The sequence below is a fragment of the Copadichromis virginalis genome, linkage group LG11 (genome assembly GCF_057382275.1).
Source record: "Copadichromis virginalis isolate Kocher_CV1m ecotype Utaka linkage group LG11, C_Virginalis_male_GT1.1, whole genome shotgun sequence".
Taxonomy (NCBI): Eukaryota; Metazoa; Chordata; class Actinopteri; order Cichliformes; family Cichlidae; genus Copadichromis; species Copadichromis virginalis.
In genome coordinates this window covers 9,026,404-9,044,745 of record NC_140628.1, presented here as the reverse complement: position 1 = coordinate 9,044,745, position 18,342 = coordinate 9,026,404, and the positions used below count along the sequence as shown (strand labels likewise).

The 18,342-nt window shown below is 42.3% G+C and overlaps 1 protein-coding gene across 1 annotated transcript in view; it reads left to right on the top strand.

Moving 5' to 3' along the window:
• vps13b (vacuolar protein sorting 13 homolog B) overlaps positions 1-18,342 on the top strand; it is a 297,789-nt gene that overhangs the window by 203,568 nt on the left and 75,879 nt on the right. The window contains exons 35-38 of the mRNA XM_085472981.1: positions 8,944-9,285; positions 9,931-10,351; positions 10,571-10,708; positions 16,878-17,273. Coding sequence (XP_085329107.1) covers positions 8,944-9,285; positions 9,931-10,351; positions 10,571-10,708; positions 16,878-17,273 — 1,297 coding nt within the window. The remainder of the gene's footprint in view (positions 1-8,943; positions 9,286-9,930; positions 10,352-10,570; positions 10,709-16,877; positions 17,274-18,342) is intronic.

The window sequence follows — 18,342 nt, the reverse complement described above, 5'->3', positions numbered from 1 at the left end:
GATGAGTACAGCGTCTGAATGTGGTGTTTGCTTTGATTCCTGTCTCCGTCCAAAGAATTTGTCTGTAAAGCTGGGAGCTGATGTTCCTGAGAGGTCAGCTCTTAACCAGTCAACCTGGCTATTAACCCTCTCTGAGGGCCAGATTCCTTTCACCCTGACCTTTTCCCATCCTGCTTAGCACTATTTTCATTCGCCCGGTTGCTGCTGAGAGGAATAATAAATAAAGCTCCTTGTGCAGCTGTCTCCTTTTCCATTTTGGCTGCCTTAGATCTGTAAAGTAAGTGTCGTCTCAGCTTATCTTAAACATACATATTTTCATAGCCAATGTTCATCTTGCTGCCCTTCTTTTGTTATGAAACCATATCTTTTTCTTTTTTTCCCTGTGTCTAACTGACCCTTCTGTGTGAATCAACTGCTAATTGACAGCCAGTCATAACAGCTCACCTTCCCTGTTCAGCCTCTGCACTCCAACCAACCTTCTTCTCAGAGCATAACCGTGGCACATTCTTAAATTGGCCCCTTGGAAACTCAATCTATTTGAGATCAGTAGCAGCTGAATTTGCTCTCTCCTCAATCGGTTTTGGCAAAATTGGCGTGAAAACTCCAGATAAAATCACAAAGCTCGGAATTCTGTTAGAGCAGGGAAACAAATGGTGCCTTTGAGGAAAGGCAGGAGGCCCCCGCCGTGAACCCAGAGATCGAGTGACAACTCAGGTGAGCAGGAGTGCCCTCTCTCTCTGCCTGCAAGGGAAACAGGGTCATAAACCCAGGGGACTAGTAAAAGCAATGTGCAGGCCAGCTAGCAGACACTATGGTAGATTTTGTTCAGTGTAAAAACACAGAATTTTTGTCCAGTGAAGTGAAAAGAGGAAATAGTTGTGGGGGTATTTTTTCTTCCATCCACCTGTAAAAGCAAGATTCCACCTAGAAAAACAGGTGATGGGGAAGATTAAGTAACTCGAACATTGCAATAAAAGTGTGAGTGTGTAGTGTCTTTGTTATTCTCCTTTTTCTTTCTTGTCTTTTTGCGTTATGGTCTGCAGAAGCATTGAGTTCTGCTAAAACAAAATGCGACATCCTTAATTCGGTTAATTGAAAGATTCACAAGAGGTCATTCAGCGACGAGAGTAGTTGTAATGTGTACTGCATTATGGCGTGAGTTATTGTGCCACATGTGTTCTTAATGTTAGTGATGGAGGAACCGAGCATTATTCCATGTATACAAGAACTGTTATCTATCAGTACATTTGTGAACTGAATATGTTTAAGTTTGCGACTGGAACTGAAACCTGATAGCAGCGTGTAAAACCCACATGAAGTCAAGGTAATGACAGATATGCACGGGTAAGTTCCATGTAGTCACCGGAGACACAACTGAAAAACGTAGCTCAGATGGTTTAAATAATCAGGACGTGGGCTTGATTTTGTACTTCACCTGCTTCAGTTTGTCTTCTTGGATGAGCTCCAGTGTACATGTCAAAAATGAATCACCAGATGCCCCCTCACACAGGTGTTTCCTTCCATGTAAGCTGCTTCTGAATCCCCCCAGCCATCCATGCAGTCAGTTTATCATTACTTTGAACATGTGAAATTGTTTGTTCTCCTAAAATGAGCCTTTGAGCTACGTTCATGTTCATTTTTCTGTCTGCAGATCATTTTTTTTGTTAGTTTAGCCTTGTCCTCTACAGTATGTTTCCATTATCAGGGTCCTTCTTGGTCAGCCAAGTCAGGGGATAGGGGGTCTTACATAATTCTCCTTTGAGAGCCTAACATGCAGAACCCGAGAGCTTTTGTCTCACTCGACCCTCGTAGCTAATCCAGGCACAAATTACAGGAAGATTACTTCAATCCTCCTGCTGTAAATAGACAGAGAGCCAGGATTGTTTTTGTCTTCATGCCACTTTTGAGTTTTCAGTGCAGTCTTAAGTGCATATTTGTGTGTGTCTCCTCACTTATGAAGCGGTGCGCTCTTACTGTGTCTCTTTTCGAAATTGTGAGCGTGTATGTGCGGGCTTCCTGGAGCGTGAGCTGATCACAGCAGCATCGCTCCCAATCTTGTATAAGACCACCTGGTGAGCATCTGCCTCCTACACCTCCCACCCTGTCCTGCTCCAAACAGCCTCACATCACCTCAGGACTCTGTTGTTTTCCCCTGCTGTTACTCTCTGCTCACAAACTTGTAACTAAAGCAGAGAATACAGAGATGGCTGGCAGGCAGCACAAGTTTCAGAAGAACACCTTAATGAAAGGCATTTCTGCAGCTTTTTGAAGTCTCTTAGACATTTGCTTTCTTGAACCGCCAAGGTCATGCTGAAGACAATGCAGTTTGAGGTTTCTTTTGTTGTTTGTTTGTTGAAAACATAGCGCCAAAGCTAATGATGTATGGCCAAAACCTCGGATGAGAAATCTTAAGGTACTTTGCTGCTTTATTCTTTATTGTGAGACCATGAGCGACGGTGCGTGTCACACTTTGCTTTGCCAGTGAAAATGTAACGAGCGATGAGATGTGTCAAGAACGCAAAATCGCTGCCAGTGTCTTCACAGAGACACCACTGGTCTAACATCTAAAGTCAAGCTCCGAGATGTCTCACAGTAGCTCAGCGAAAGGGACTTTTATGCCCACTTTCAGAAACAACTTTGACCACCGTTAATCTCACCTCACTCAGGGACTTTTGGTATATACTGGAGCCTGTATTTTAGATTAGAAAATTGCTCCCACACAGATCTCAAAAATAAACAGGGATGGTGAGGGCTAACGAGAGCCAGTTGTGCTCTGCTCCATCCCTGTGGAAAAACAGAAGAAAAGTACGTCTGATGAATATTCTGCTGCTGTGGGGGCTAGGATCATAGCGGCTCAGAGAAAAGACAGACCCCAGGGTGCTTCTGTCTCACTGTGACTTCTCATCATGGTTTTTTCCCCCTCATCTGGCCTTCAAGTTATTGTAAACAGGTACCCTGTAAAATGTTACGAGCCTGGGTGCAGTTGTTTAGGTATATCGGACGTAAGTCGGTATGTTTTCATATTAAGTGCATAAAGGCCATCAGGCGACATTTATCAGCGGTGTTCGAGCTGCCAAGTCCTCCATTTAGCTTTAAAATTTCACTTTTGTAACTCTGCTTATTTAGTTTATCTTGTATCATGTTCATTATTAATGATGGAAGCATTTGGTGATAAAGTCTGTTCAGCAGTGTCTGATTGCAGCCAAGAGATTATGTCGGATGAGCAGAGAGAGTCTGTGTATCATTTCTGAATACTTGCATCATGACGGTCGGGCCGCTTTCCCTCCTTTGTTTGTTTTCACTAACACACTTGTGTTGTTAATCTAGAAATTGTCTTGTGCCGTCTTTTGAACGCTTCCTTCGGCGAGTTAGGCAACTGCATTGCATCCTGATTATATAAAGAGCTTGTGCTATTGTTGCGATATGGGGTAATTCCTGCACGTCCTCACAGTCACCCCTAACCTAAGCAGTAGATTTGATTGGTGCGACATAATTGTGAGGATTTGGGTTTAGATGGTGGATCTGACGGGGGTGACTGAAGCAATACATCTCCTGTTGAGCTTTAAGGGTGGTGTCTGTCAAACTTTTTAAATCATTCTTGATTGCCAGAGATTTGGAGCGGGGCACGGTGGGTTTGGCGAGCTTCTCCAAGGGCCTGGAGTCACACTGGGAAGGCCTCGGGCTTAAACTCAATGTGTTGAGCACACTACTGTAGCCTGCGTAATGTCAGCGCTCTGGATGCTGCTCTGATGTACTAAGCAATGGCAATCTGCATTCTATTTGTAGCAAAATATTTGTAAGCAAGCTAATGTCGTGAGCAGGCATGAGAGAAAAACGTTTTTGAAGTTCAATTATAAAACAGAGGCTTTGGTCGCCACATCTTCCAGAGCCAGGTCTTTGTTGAGAAGCAAACTGTAGTTCCCCAGATGGACTACATTAACTCGCTCTCTTTACAGTTGTTCTTTCCATTCTCCCGCCTTTATCATTTCGCATCTTTGTTTCTGGGCCAGAGCTTTTCCAAACTATAGGGCAGCTGGAAACCAAAGAACATCATCTCTGTATTCATGTTCTTGTCGGTTCATCTTTCCTTTGTTTTTTCAGTTAGGTGTTTCACAAGCCCCTCTCTCATGCTCCTCTGTTTAGACCAGCCATCTCCTCGCTTCTGCCCCAGTCGGTCTTTCCGGATGAAAAGTGTTCCAACTGACCCAGTGCTTTAGGAATGTCAACATGCATAAATTATTACTGTCACCGCAGTGTTTGCTTTCCCCCTGTGAGTCACGTGGCATCAAAGGAGCGAGAGATTCTCTGACATGGTAAGCAAAATATTCCCACATTGTTATTCCTTTGGTCCACACCAATAGATGGAGAAATGGAGTAAGGAGAGATATCTGGGGACCTGGAGCGTGGAAGGAAAAAACAAAATGGTTCGGATATTGTCTCTCGTGTTCCTTTGAGAAACATGTTGCTAAACCCTGGCGGAGTAAACCCACCCACCAGCATTACTGGGTGGAGGGAGCTTGTTAAAATGGCCCCACTTGGCGCCCTGAGCTTTGGAGTACACTGTTTAAAGTACAGTCGACAGTCACGCCGAAGCACTCGGCATCCATTTGCGAGCTCTGGGGTCACGACCTTCCTTTACCTCTTTGTTGTGGTTCAGTTAAAGTGCATAGCAGGTTGCCTTTGTTATTGAAACAAAGTTTAGTGTGCTAAATGACTGCCTTTGATGCCCTTTCTTGTTCTGCATTATGGCGTACAAAGCAGTGACTTCATATTATAAATGTCTTCCCTCCTCTGTTTTCCTCAAGAAAATAAGCAAGTGAGTTGTGGTTTCTAATGGCATGTGGTAAAGTATTATTGTTATTTTGATTAAGATGAGGTATTGCTGCATTGAAGTTTTCCTTCATTGGCACAATAACACAGAGGCCTGCTATCAGCTTTATGCTTCTGGTAAACAAAAGTGGGTAGCACAGCAGGGGCTTAACATATAAACTTTGATGTAGTCAAGATACAGAAGTTAATTTCAATGTAGGCATTTTGCAAGCAAGTAGCTGAACTGAATAGTGCTGTCAGAAAGATTTAGTAATGACTTCCCGTGTTTTTCAATGGGAATTCTACTGGAGTTACAAGAGAACATGGGAAAAATGTGATAAACCATTTTTCTGCTAAAAATGCATGAAAAGTGGCTCAGTTCCCTAAGCTGACCTCACCTGGCTGCTATGGCTACTGCAACAGCCTGTCATTCACTGGAGGAATTCAAGCTGAAGCATTTCACTAATAAATCAAGAAATCTCTGTATGCCTCTCTGTGTGCTCTACACATATCTCATCAACCATTCATCCAGTCTGCTTCAAACGTGGCCAGTGTATTGCTTGGGGATAAAGGAATTTTAGTCTCATTTAGTGCTATTTTTGTGGGTTTTTATCCTGTTGCACCATTTCAGTCTGGGAACTTTTGGGAATCCTTGTATTATAAGAACCTGAATGTAGTCGGACTACAGTTTGGATATGTGGCTATTAAATGGGCCGTCTTGAAAGGAATAATAGTCACCTTTGTTACTTGGATCGTATTTATTTTATTCTTTCCTGTCGACTACCATGGACTTCCCTACCATCTTAAAAATCCAGATTTTCATGTTCTCTGATCCCTGATCCCGAATGGCAACTTTCTTTTCATTCATCTGGAAAGCATCAACTGCATATGTGATATTCAAATGTAAAAAGTATGCTGTCATATTTGACTAGCCAGCCAGCACTGTGAACGGGTGGCATTTGGATGATGTGACACTTGCTTCCGAGTCTTAGCCTTTCTTTAGCAAGCTGTTCTGAGTTACACTGATAGAAATGGGGTCAGGAGTCACACAGATGCACTGTGATATGATTGGCACTCAGGAGACTCATGGTTTCACACTTTGGGGATTATCCTTCATTTTCCAGAATGCTCTGCCTGGAGACTCTGATGGGATGACCTCACGATTGGCTGGTGGGGGTTCGGGTGTGGAGGGATGTGTATGTGTGCGTAGTTGCACGTTCATGATCACGATCACCTAAGTCCAGAGGAAGATTGCATTGGGATCTGGAAAGAGCGTTTCCATTGAAGCCATTATATAATATAATAGAAAGTAATAGCTGGAAAAGGGGATTCCAGCTGGGACTGGTCCTGTAGTTACAGTCAATGTTTGTATTTTAAATTTATTGCCCTCAATAATTGAATAAATTGGTATAAAGTTAATGCATATAGAGGTATATGTTTTCTTTGTATACATGCTGTTTTTTTCCAGTTAGTAGGTACAATAGGGATCTAACTAAGCTGCAAGAAGAAGAAGCAGCAAGTTAAAGTGATTGAATAGCCACTGACTTCATGTGTGTTTATGCGTACATGTTTGTGAATACACTGATTGAATGCACGAACTTATGAACACTGTGCATTTGGCACGTTTTTTCATTGTCTCTCTTCCTGCGTGGCTCTGATTGTGTTCCCCATCATCCCTTATTCCACTTGTAAGCACATCTAAATATAGACCAAAAATTTGCTTAGGGGGCACTCTGCTAGTAGTGGTGGTTAAAGAGAAGATGGGGTATTTGCTGTAATTGTAAATGCATGTGTACAGCCTACGTTTGGGAAGGGAGAAAAGCATAAAGAGCGTCTGGCAGGTTCTGCTGGCTCGCTCTTTCCCAGCTGCTATGCAGCTTATTTGTCCCTTCCAATGTCGGGTGCTCCTCGGAGGGGATGTTTTGCCTTTGCTGAATACCTTTTCAAATACCTCCTTACCTCAATGCAAGTTTCACTCGCTTAACTTAACACACATGGAGACAAGTCCAGGCCCTTTCTGCCTTCTCTCTCCTCCTCATTGCTTGGAAAGTCTGACATTTCTACAGAAAAGAAATGCACACATCCTGTCCTCATTATGGCAGAGAAAGGAAGGGGATCTGGCTAGGCCAATCCTATGGAAGCCCCACACATGAGCCCAGTTGAACAGAACAGGCAGGCAGGCATGCTGCTGCGTTTTATATGGCTCTTGTTCTTAGCCTTTGATGACACTGTTTAGAATAGGAAATATCTAATAAGTCAAGTATTCTGTCTAATGTGCTGCCAGTGGGTTTAGTGTTTGCCTGGAGGTCTTGAAACACTATCTCCGCCACAGCAATAATATACATTTAAAATTCTCATTGGAGTGTGTGGAAGGGAGTGATGCAGAGAAAGAGAGGGGGCAGCTGAGAGTACATGCTGTAATAGCAACCATGTGCAGACTGGAGCAGATGAGGGTGGGAGAGAATGGGACACACCTTGGGTCTGTCTCCTGTGTTTTACAATTCATCATGTTTCAAAAGACAGCAGTAGCTAATCGAAACTGACGTTGTTCCTGTTTACATGGATGGGAAACACTGGGGATAGGCCTCAGTCATGGTGTAACTGTGGTGTTGGAACTGGTGAGTAACTGACTACTCATGCTGCGTCTAACAAACCTGTAGAGTATAAGAGGAGGGATTTTTTTGATGTGAAGTAGTGGTCAAACACACCAGACCCACCTTATATGCTTACATGAGACCTGTTTGCATTCTTTCATTTTTTCCTTTTTTCTTACGTCAGCCTCTGCTCCACTTTAACAAAGTGCTTCTGTGTGTTGTGATCCAAACAGTTTTTCTTAGCATCTAGAAATGTTTCCACACATTTGGGAATTTTTTCAAAAAGTCAAATCATTTGGATATTCCAGCTATATATGTCAGTTCTGGAAACATGTCCAGCAAGTGATTTGGTAGGTAGCTAATGGCAGCTTCTTTGTAGCCTTGGAAGATGGCATTCTTTGGTAGCAGAATAAAGATGCCTGTTTTCATTGTCACTTGAAATCCAGCAACAGATTTATATCATCTGTCACTGCAAGCTTTTTATTGCCACAACGGCTGGAACCCTCCCGACATCCGTTAGCTGGAGCCAAGCATAAAATCTCAGCTGCTTCATACACAATACCACAGTAACTACACAAAACATTTTGATTTTCTGGGGTGAGGCTCTTTTTTTTGTAGACATTTCCAATATTGTAAGAAATGCAAAATGATTTTTAGACCACAGTAAAAAGTCCCAGAGCATGCCTTTAATGTCTCTGTGGCTGTACGATGCTTCCCTTCTTTGGTCAATTTGTCCATGGATTCAATCAAATGAGTTATTTGATTTGTGTTCTCTCATAAAGCCAGGACCAACACAAGAAACTGATTTATAGATTAAAAAAAACAAAACAGCAAATGTTCTCCAGTGTCATTTGCTTCCCTTATCTCCATGGTGATGCTAACACACCAGCTTGCTTTGGTTTGAGATAAGGTCATGTCTTTTATTGCAAACAGACTTCTCTTTTTTAAACCATAATTTTTTATCATAAAGTGGTAATTATTATTGTGTATTTACACTCTTTACCTTATAATTTCATGGCTTGCACAGGTTAGTAGCCATACTGCTTACGTTAGCTGCTGGTAGCTGTTATCAATTTACAAAAAGCAAACATGATAAAGCTAAGATACATTACCTAGACTTTTATGGTTTTCTTTCTTTGCATGTCAGTGAACAACAGGTCCGCCCTTACAAGGGTGGGGGTACTAGTACATCCATTAATCCATCCATCCTCCTCTGCTTATCCAGTTCAGTTGGTTTGCATTCATTCTAGTGATGGATTTTACACTTTTGAAAAATAGCATTTTGGTCTTTTTCAACAGTTTTTTAGGAAGTGCATCAGTGATGGTGCACTGCTGTTTTACTAATCTTTTAATCGCCTTAATTTTCTGCAAACCTTGTTGTGCTTTGGTCAGAAACACAAAACACAAAAGCTTTTTTTCCTTTCTTTTTCCCTCCTATTCTCGTCCTGCTAATGCTAATAACCTTTGCACTTTTTTTTTTTTGCCAAGAACATATGCATCTGTGTCAACATGGCTTTCCCTTCAATGTTTTTATATACAGCTGCGTCGGCATGAGCAGACGCGAGGTGGTCGAGACCCCGTAGCGGGCGCTGACTCTTCATCGCGGCACAGTGGGACTGGACAGGACAGCGGCTTTGGCAGCGACAGCGCTCGCATCCGTATTGTGCAAATAGAGCAACAAAGCGGGGCCAGTCACCACTGCATTGCCAGACCCTCCCACAAGTCCACCATTACCAAGAACCTAAGCTTTATCCCCTTTGACATCTTTCTCACCGCTAGTAGGCTGTCTGTGATGACCTATGCTTGCTCCAGCCCTCCAAAGGCAATTCCCTCTCTGTCGGATACTCCTGGCACACCGGAAAAGATGCAGCCTGCGGATAAGGTAAATAATAAAAGCTTGTCACATGGAAGCTCTTGCACGCATCAGTTTCTGGATCTCTTTGTTATCCACGTGTCTAGAATTATAATAGAAAACATGTACAATAGAATGCAGTATTATTATGTTATTATAAGAGTTATCATGTTTGAGTTTTACAGCAGGTTGATTTTGTACAGTTGTCTAATTGAAAATAGAATTTGTAATTATTTTGTGTGTCTGATAAAAGTAGTTTCATACAGTCTAAATTATAACAATTCAATTTCATATACTCAATTTAATATAGTGCAACATGGACCATCAGTGCTCATCTATCCACATAATAACATTAATATACTGTGTGTGTATTTATGCTGATAAATCATTCCCACAGTCTAAGCAGATGTGGAACTCAAAGACATCTGGGCACCAGTTCAACATAAGCCCACTCGAGATAGAAAAGCAAACAAATAACCGTGTTGTGCATTTGGAGCTGATAAATTAAACTTGCTCACATCTACACAAAGTGCACATTATGTTTTTTGGTTCAAGTTTTTATAAGCAGCACCAAACAGCCCAATTTGATATGTATAAGGTCAACAGACCCAAAGTAAGATCCTCAAATTCCAGTGATTTCATAGAGATAGATAGATTCCTTTTTATCTGATTCAGGTTGGAAAGAGTGCCCTCAACCAGCCTGAGACCAGCCTCCAGTCTGAGTCACATTCAGCCTCGGCATCCCCAACTCCAGATCTGCCTCCAGCTACCCAGAGTTCACTTGCTGGCTTGACTGCTGAGGACATCCTCAACAGCAACACCTCCCAGCCGGCCTCTCCACTGCTGAGAGGCAGCCTGCTCTCCCTGGATGGCCTGCCTACTCCGACACGCTCCTCAGCCCGTCAAGCACTTGGTGTAACCATAGTTAGGCAGCCTGGGAGAAGAGGGGCTGGTGACCAGGTGTTGGAACCCCTCTTGTACCTACAGGTGATGCAACCTTCTGCCCTTCTCAGCTGTCACCACCGCAAACAGAGGATGGAGCTGTCTGTGTTTGATGTGTCCTTAAGAGGAGTAGCTGCTGACTACAAGTGTCTAGGTGAGAGAGATAAATATGTTCCTGGGGATGGCTGGGGATACTTTTAAAGGGTAAATGGATTTGAATTTTGTTATTAAACTGTAGATCCTGGACAAATTGACTTCCATCTCCTCCCATGAGTCATATTCACTCAAACTAATAAATGTGAAACTTCCTGATGTTGACATGTATGACCTTTTATTTTTCTATTCAAGTTTTTATGTGCCTCGTTTTGTTCAGACCCGGGAAAGACTCTACCAGAATCTCTGGACTACAATGTGTTTTGGCTGCAGACAGTAGCAGGAGAGGTGGACAGTAAAACGGGGATTCCTCCCCCTCTGCTCTGCCTCCAGATTAAAGATTTCTTAAATGGACCAGGTGGGAATCGTGCACACACGCACACACTTTTGTATACTCATGCAAAAAAGGCGGGTGGGATTTAACAAAAGGGGGCAGTTTTTGGGGGGTTTTTTTACACTGGTCCCGGTAGGTTTGGATGGCTTCTTTCCCTCAATATATGCAATCATCATTCTGTATTTACTTGGATTTAAATTTGTTTGATGATCCCAAACATTTAAGTGGGACAAATATACAAAAATCAGGGGCTAAATACTTTGTCACAGCACTGTATTTTAGTTAAAACAACAACATGCTTCATTTTTAGCACTGACTTGCACAACATCCTCTGGTGTATAATACCATCCAAAAATCCAGTTTCAGCTCTGGGTTCATTTTAGTCACTTTACCTTTATCCATAAGTTCTTGTTTTTCTTTCTGTGTTTAGTCTTATAACAGCAGTTCAAACAGCAATTTCACAGCCAGTTTTCTATATACTGCACACGAGTAAACACACATGTGAGCACATGATGAGAAAATTATAAGTAACCTTATGGATGTTTGCTTCAGAAAGCCACTGATATCGCAGGTGTCCGTTTCTTTGAACAGTACAATACAATCCCCTGTGGGTTTAAGCGTGTAGTCTCATGCTTCTTTGAATTTGCCTGTCACTGTGTTTGGTTCTCTATTTTTAGGTTGATATGATATCCATATGAGTAGCTTTAAGCTAAGGTTTTTGACCTAAGGGTGTGGTTGACATTCTACACAAATACAAGAGCAATAAATAAAAGTGTGAGTGGGCCTTTGAGTCTCAGTGTGCACAACCTTTTTATCCCTGTGAGCGTGTGTAGGCGCAGAACATCATCCAGAGTTCAGCTCCCTGAACCCAGGCCAGATGTTGCAGATGCATACTCACTGACACCGTCTTTCTTCCACATGCATACAATCATGAACATATACTGTGTGTGTATACAGGGAGCACAGGATGGACTGGAGGTGTTATTGATAATAGTTTAGCAAAGCATATCACTCCCTTGCTCCCACACACTTTACTTCCTGCTGTCAGCTGAAAGCCCTTAGCTGCTCTGTCCACCTGGAGGCCCACAACACAATACAATGCAGCTCTATGTACACCCCAACAATCACACAGTACAAGCAAACACAACCAGATCCATCAGTGACACCACTAACCAATGAGTGAGACCTTTGCACTAGTCCAGATTGCATAACTGTTTTAACAGATTTTAAGGTATATGGTAATAAATGATACTTCACAGTATGTACATTAAGGAGTGGAAAGAGAGTGTCCTACAACATTGGTATGCTTTAATCTGCCTGTGGAAAAGGGTAAGGAAGAGGAGCAGTTATCGCTCAGGTGCATGGTGGATTAAATAGATTCAGTTTATTTGGTTATTAAAAAGTGTATATGGCTCAGTGTTGATTTATTTATAGAAGCCCTGTCCTTTTCACTGAACAGAGTTATATCTCTAATGATAATTATACTGTAGTTATATCTGATGCCTGAGTGCAGCTGAAGTGGAGATGCCAATAATGTGAAATTACAGTCAGGTGTTTCCCTTGAACTAATAAAGAGATGAGCTATCTCTCTCTCTCAGTAGGATTAGCTGCATCACAATCACTCACATTCATTCTCTTTACACACACACACACACACACACACACACACAAAACCATACCACATGACTCAGACAGGATCCAGGCTCAGTGTGAGGTTGCGCCGGGTCAGGCTCTGCTGGAAATTTCGAGAATTGACCACACATGCTACTGGTTCTTCCTCACCCCTTCAACCACATAGTCACACACTCCGACACATGCATCCATACACACACTTTCAGCTTTGTGTTGTTTAGTTGGATAACTCTCTGGGGAAGATAATTATCGTCTTCAAGGTCGGGAGAGAAAAGGAAGAAGTTACACAGAGCAGAAGAATCCCAATACCGGAGGTTGTTTTTCTAGAAGACCCTTATTCACAAAATATTTGGACTGGACGCTGACAAATTCTTTTCTAATTCATAAATGAATCACTAAGTAGTTCAAGAAATGCCTTGACTTGGATTGACTAGCTGAAAACTGGATTATGAAGAACAAATGCATTTAGCATTTTATTCATTTGTCCTTCTGTTGTTTTTACACGTGATTTATTTGTGTGTAAGTCTCTGTAACTATGTGGGTGCTGCTATGTGTATCATGTTTGGCGGCCCCTACTTTAATTTGACAGTTCTTCACATTTAATTTATCTCAGCCCAGCACAGACGGAGAGAAGACAGCTGTGAGGCCACATCTTGCTGTGTGTTTACAGCAATATGCTCGCAATTTCAGCAGCATTTATTCAGCAAGACCAATCAAAGCGGCCCTCCCAAGGATGCTGAGTGGGAAACACCTGTAACATGTGTACTGTAAACTGGATGGTGTTTCAGCATTGACCCCCACTCAGCAGCTGCTCATCAAATACATGCGCGCGCTCACATAAACATAACTAATGCCGATGCTTACAGAACGTCAGCCTTTTCAGAACTACTTGAGTTCAAGGCTTGACCAGCGGAGACATAGACGATAAAGTCCTGAGTGGATCGGGGGGTTTTTTTCCAACACGAGCAGCAACCAGTGAGCACACAAATACGCATACTTTCCCTCCCTGCTCATTTTTTGTTAGTCATGTCCAGAATCGTAACTGCTACCACTCGAAGTCGAGATCCGCCTTTCCTCTGTAAAGAAGGAGCAGGTGATAGATTAGCTTGAACAAATTGGAAACACTGCTCTCTGTCCCTGGTTTCTGTCAAACCAGAGTTCGTAGAAATGTTGTCATTTACTGTATACAAGGGTGTGCCCCTCCGAACCATCCAGACCCTCTCTGATTCAAGTCATCTGAGTGACTTTTTTGTAATGTTGGGAAGCAACAGGTACCCCCCAAAATATTGTTTGCACTTTCGAACCCAGAAAGAAACACATGCCCTTCACATACAGGTCCCGCGTAATTTGACACATTGCCACCTGTGTCGGACACAGGCTTTCCACTGTCAAGTGTCAAGCATGAAAGTCAGCTAGAGAATTCAGAGGGGAGGGGGTGGGAATGAAAACAATGTTTCTGGTAGTTACGCATAATCACATATACCAACGCCAGGTTCAAAGTGGGGACAGCATCACACGTGACCTCGCCAAAAAGCCACAGTAACCTGGGTAGTAAAACGTATTTGATCTCCCACACTACTTTGCAGAGGGGTGTGTGTGTTTGTGCCTGTGTGTATACCTCTGTTAGACCTTGATCTTCCACTTTCTCCAGTGCTAATAGAGGCTGACACCTGAGAAGGGCCAGTCTGTGAGTCCCTGCAGCCTGTTCACATTAAGGCCTGTTATTTAAAAGTATGCGAGCACCACCTTTCAGCCTTCAGGCTGGACGTTTGCTCTTTGCACAAGCCTTCTACTGACAGTCGCCAGTTTAAAATATTTGTTACATTCAGGGCAAACATCAGTGTTTTCAGCTAAATCATTCGTATATGTGAATCTCATTGCTGTTAATGTACTTTTTTTCACCACATTTCTTTCAATATTTATATTTCTTGCCTTAAAAAAAAAATCCCAGTCACCCATGGCCCCTGCTGGCACGCTGCTGGCAGTTTAAAATAAGAGTGACATTTATGTTTTTCCTTCACTTTACAGTATATATGGTTGAGGGAAGGCTTTATCGGATGTCACATCTTAATCCATAAATACAGAATTTACACTTCAGTCTGTAAAACCTAAAAGCCTTTCTTTCCCTCTTGAGGTTAAAGTTTCCTCTTTTTATGTCATCTTTGCCTAGTGAAATCACATGTTCCTACATCTGTCTCTGTTTCTCACAGATGATCAGCTCTAGAAAAGAAAAAAAAACACGTTTTGTTCGATATGTGGAAATTTGATAAACTTCTGCAAAAAAACACTGGAGGCTGTACAGATGCTGTGGCTGTCTCTTCACAGTACTAAACCCCGATAGATAGCAGTGGCCTGTAATCATTTCACACTATAAAAAGGAGGAAACTTACTCTTTTTCCCACTATTCCTTAAGGAATACTTAAATATAGAAATGGACATTTAATATTTAACAATAAATATTCATACATTATGACATCCTGGTTACGAGCAGGAGGGAATTTATTCACTCTTCTTTAAAATCTAACTTTTCTTTAAAAGTATATACAGTTAATGCACAGTTTAGTGGAATATTTTATTCATCATCGTTATTTAAAAGGTTAGTACCTTATTTCAGACATGGGCCTTACATGCAAGAGGATAACTATAACCATGAGTTCCAGTCTAAAAAGTCTGGGTTATAGTTAGCCGTATCGACTTGCACTACTCAGTTTGATTTGGTGAGTTTCAGATTAGTGAAAAAAATAGAAATACCTTGCCATCACTTCAGATCTGCCGTTGGTGGGGGGATAGGACCGGTAGGGTGTAGAAAGGAACTTTGGAGTGAGTACAATGATAATGAGTACCAGGTCTCCATGTGCCGGGAGCCAGGCCATGGCACTAGCTCTGGCTGGTTGATCAGGGACATCTTTACTTGATTACAGGGATGGGTTGATTAGGTTGTGGGTGGAGGAAGAGTAAAAGATAGAAATGACTGAGCAAGAGAGAAGAAGCAGAAAGATGGCTTACATGAAACAGACGGGGAGAAAATGGATTGGTGAAGTAACATGGGAAGGGGAACAGAGGAACCTGGATGAACAGCTGCATACAGCTATTTATTTCACCACTGTAAAGTTTCCTGGTGATAAGTCAAGTGGAAATGATAAGCTACATTGCACAGCAAATTCCACCTATCCTTCCTCCAGCTCGTCTCTGCAGTTATCCTTCCATTTGACCATGTGCTTTACTTCCGCTGAATTAAAAGAGAAAGTATCCCGAAGGCAGATTCAGTCTGTGTGTGTGTGTTTTGGCCTTTCACTCTTGGCAGTGTTCCCGCTCATGTCATTTAGTGCTCTTACCTGGAGAGGAGGTAGACAGGGGGCCTAAAACCCTTAAGAGGCTGTAAACACTGGGCTCTTGATGAGACCATGAAAAACAGCTGCACTAGTTTTGGTTTGGGGTTTTTTTTTGTGGGGGGGGGGGGGTTGCTTCCCTCTCCCATCATCATGAGCAAGTGGAAAAATGGGATAATGGAAGTGGTGTAAAACGGCATTGAGTTAATTCATGTGTCTCTGTATATTCCAGTCAAGTGTTTGAAGGCTGCAGAGCACCAGAGAGTGAGAGAGAGATTGAACAGGAGAGAGTGGTCTCAGATTTACGCGGCTGGCACGGAGAAAACATTCTCTTCTGCTATTCCGCAGTGTCACATTAGGATGTTACAACGAGACAATCAGGAATTTGTGCGTGCATATGTGTCCATCTAAGACGAGGAGAAGAAAGAGATTGAGACTGGACCCAGCTGTCCTTTTAACAGTTTGCATGCAAAGTTGAGTGATTAGAAGAAGAGAGAAGTTTGATTTATGAGACACAGCACCATTTAGTATCCCATGGGTCGGTCAGATAGCTGAAAATCTGCTCAGTGGGACATTGATGAAGCCTGCCTTGTCTTAAAGCCCCCAAATGGATTTTATCCCATTTATGTTTTTCCAAATTTCAACAGCAGGTTTTAAAGACCAAAGACCACAGCCAACAGTGAATTTATTCAATTTTAGTTCCCATTTTGACATAGTTTAAGAGGCCCTGCTCTACAATTGTATAATTCTAAATTGTTACTATATTATAAATATATATATATATATATATATATATATATATATATATATATATATATATATATATATATATATATATATATATATATATATATATATATATATAACACATATATATAAACACATATACATATATATGTGTGTGTGTGTGTGTGTGTGTCTATATGCAAACAAAACAGATTCCCATAGAGATCTAGTTAGTCTGTTTCCATCAGGATGTATTTTTGTTTTTTCTGACTAATAAGTTGTGTTTTTATTACCTGCTCAAACACTTTGCTCTCTCTGCTTCCAGCCCAGTTTTCTGTATCACTCAGCACTTCATAAATATAAGTCAGGATGTGCACAAGCACATGTCCACAGAGGGCGTTGTTGTTTGTAAAGTTTGCTAACAGCACAGATTGACTAACACTCTTTAATTTTGTTTTGTTTTTTTTGCTTTGTTGTCTGTCATCTGTTTTTTTTTCTCTCCACAGCTGAACTGAACATGGAGCTATCACGTCCCTTGAAAATCAGTCCCACTTTGGCAAAGCTGGAGCAGGCCAAAGCTTACCAGAATAAAATCCTACCAAACTATACATGGGACAGCTCAAGTAAACCACCGTCTGCTTCCTCCACCCCTCATTCTTCCCCTGCAAAGACACTTCACAGGGCCTTTCCTCCTCGTGCAGACAAACAGCATCAGGCCTCAGCCCTGGGTAAAGCCAGCAGTGTTGGGGCGCTGGCACTCACCTTTCACAAGGTTTCTCTTCGGACTGCCCAGATTTTAGTGGTTATGGAGACTGACACTCATCCAATGAGGCCCAGCATGACAGTATCAGTGTCTGCCATGGCAGGAAGTCTGAACATGAAGCCAGGGTCTAGGATAGAAGGTGAGTAAACCTGTTTTATTGGGGGGGGATTATTACAGGTCAACTTAACAGGAACCAGAGGGACCAGCAGTGAATGTACATGTAATGTTTTCTCTAATATCCAAGCAAGGTATCTTATGATGGGAAGCGCATTTCAACATGACCATGAAAGCTTCACTAAGTTGTCTAAGGCGGACTAATGACTTCTAGGATTTTGAAAAATCTTTCAAAGTGATTTTTTTGTTTTGAACCACACACCTCTCTCTCTGAACTGATCCCACAAACTGTTGAAGGGAGGTGAATAAACAGGAAACAATGAGGGAACTTGTGCTGTTCCTTGAATATGAATGGGGAATACATTGTTAGCTGTTACACAGCTCAGACTAGAACGAAGCATCTTCCTCACGCTGCTTCTTTGGGGGAGGAAGGAACAATAAACAATCCATCGAGTGCTCAGGGCACGGATCTCCATGAGTGCTGCCTGCTGTGCTTCTGGCAGCAACCACAGTTCATATATTGTGTGTCATTTGTTTCCCTCCAGAGGAAGGGATGATGGCTTGATGCAGCAGCAGGGGTGGTGACAATGCCAGTGAAAGATGTTTAACTGTAATACTCTTGTGTCTGTGGCCAGTAGGACACTTGCTCCTCAGGGGACTGGACACTACTTTCCAGCCCCCTGAAGCCTACATTGTTGAAATCTACATTGCACTCTGTCGTTGTGAAGACCGGGAAGGCCGGCAGTGGTTCTTACAGTGGGACTTTGTGGGGAAGGCAAAGGTCAAAAGCATCACCGTGCTTCTTCCTCAAGTCACTACCCTGCACAGTGGTTACTGCCTCTCCTAAACTACTCCTTAGCACGTGAAAGCTCATATGGGGAATCCATATTGACTTGCTTGTCAAGCAGGCTGGAGAGATTGAACTACAGTGATTTCTCTCCTACTATGGCCAGGCCTATGATACAGCCATAGTCCTACATTGAAACCCAGAAACCTAGAGAATAAGCTCAATAACAACACATATCTTCTCCCAAGTTGTAGTCATCCAGTGGGAGGCTTATGTCCTGAAACAATTCAACCTAATAAGCTGGGAT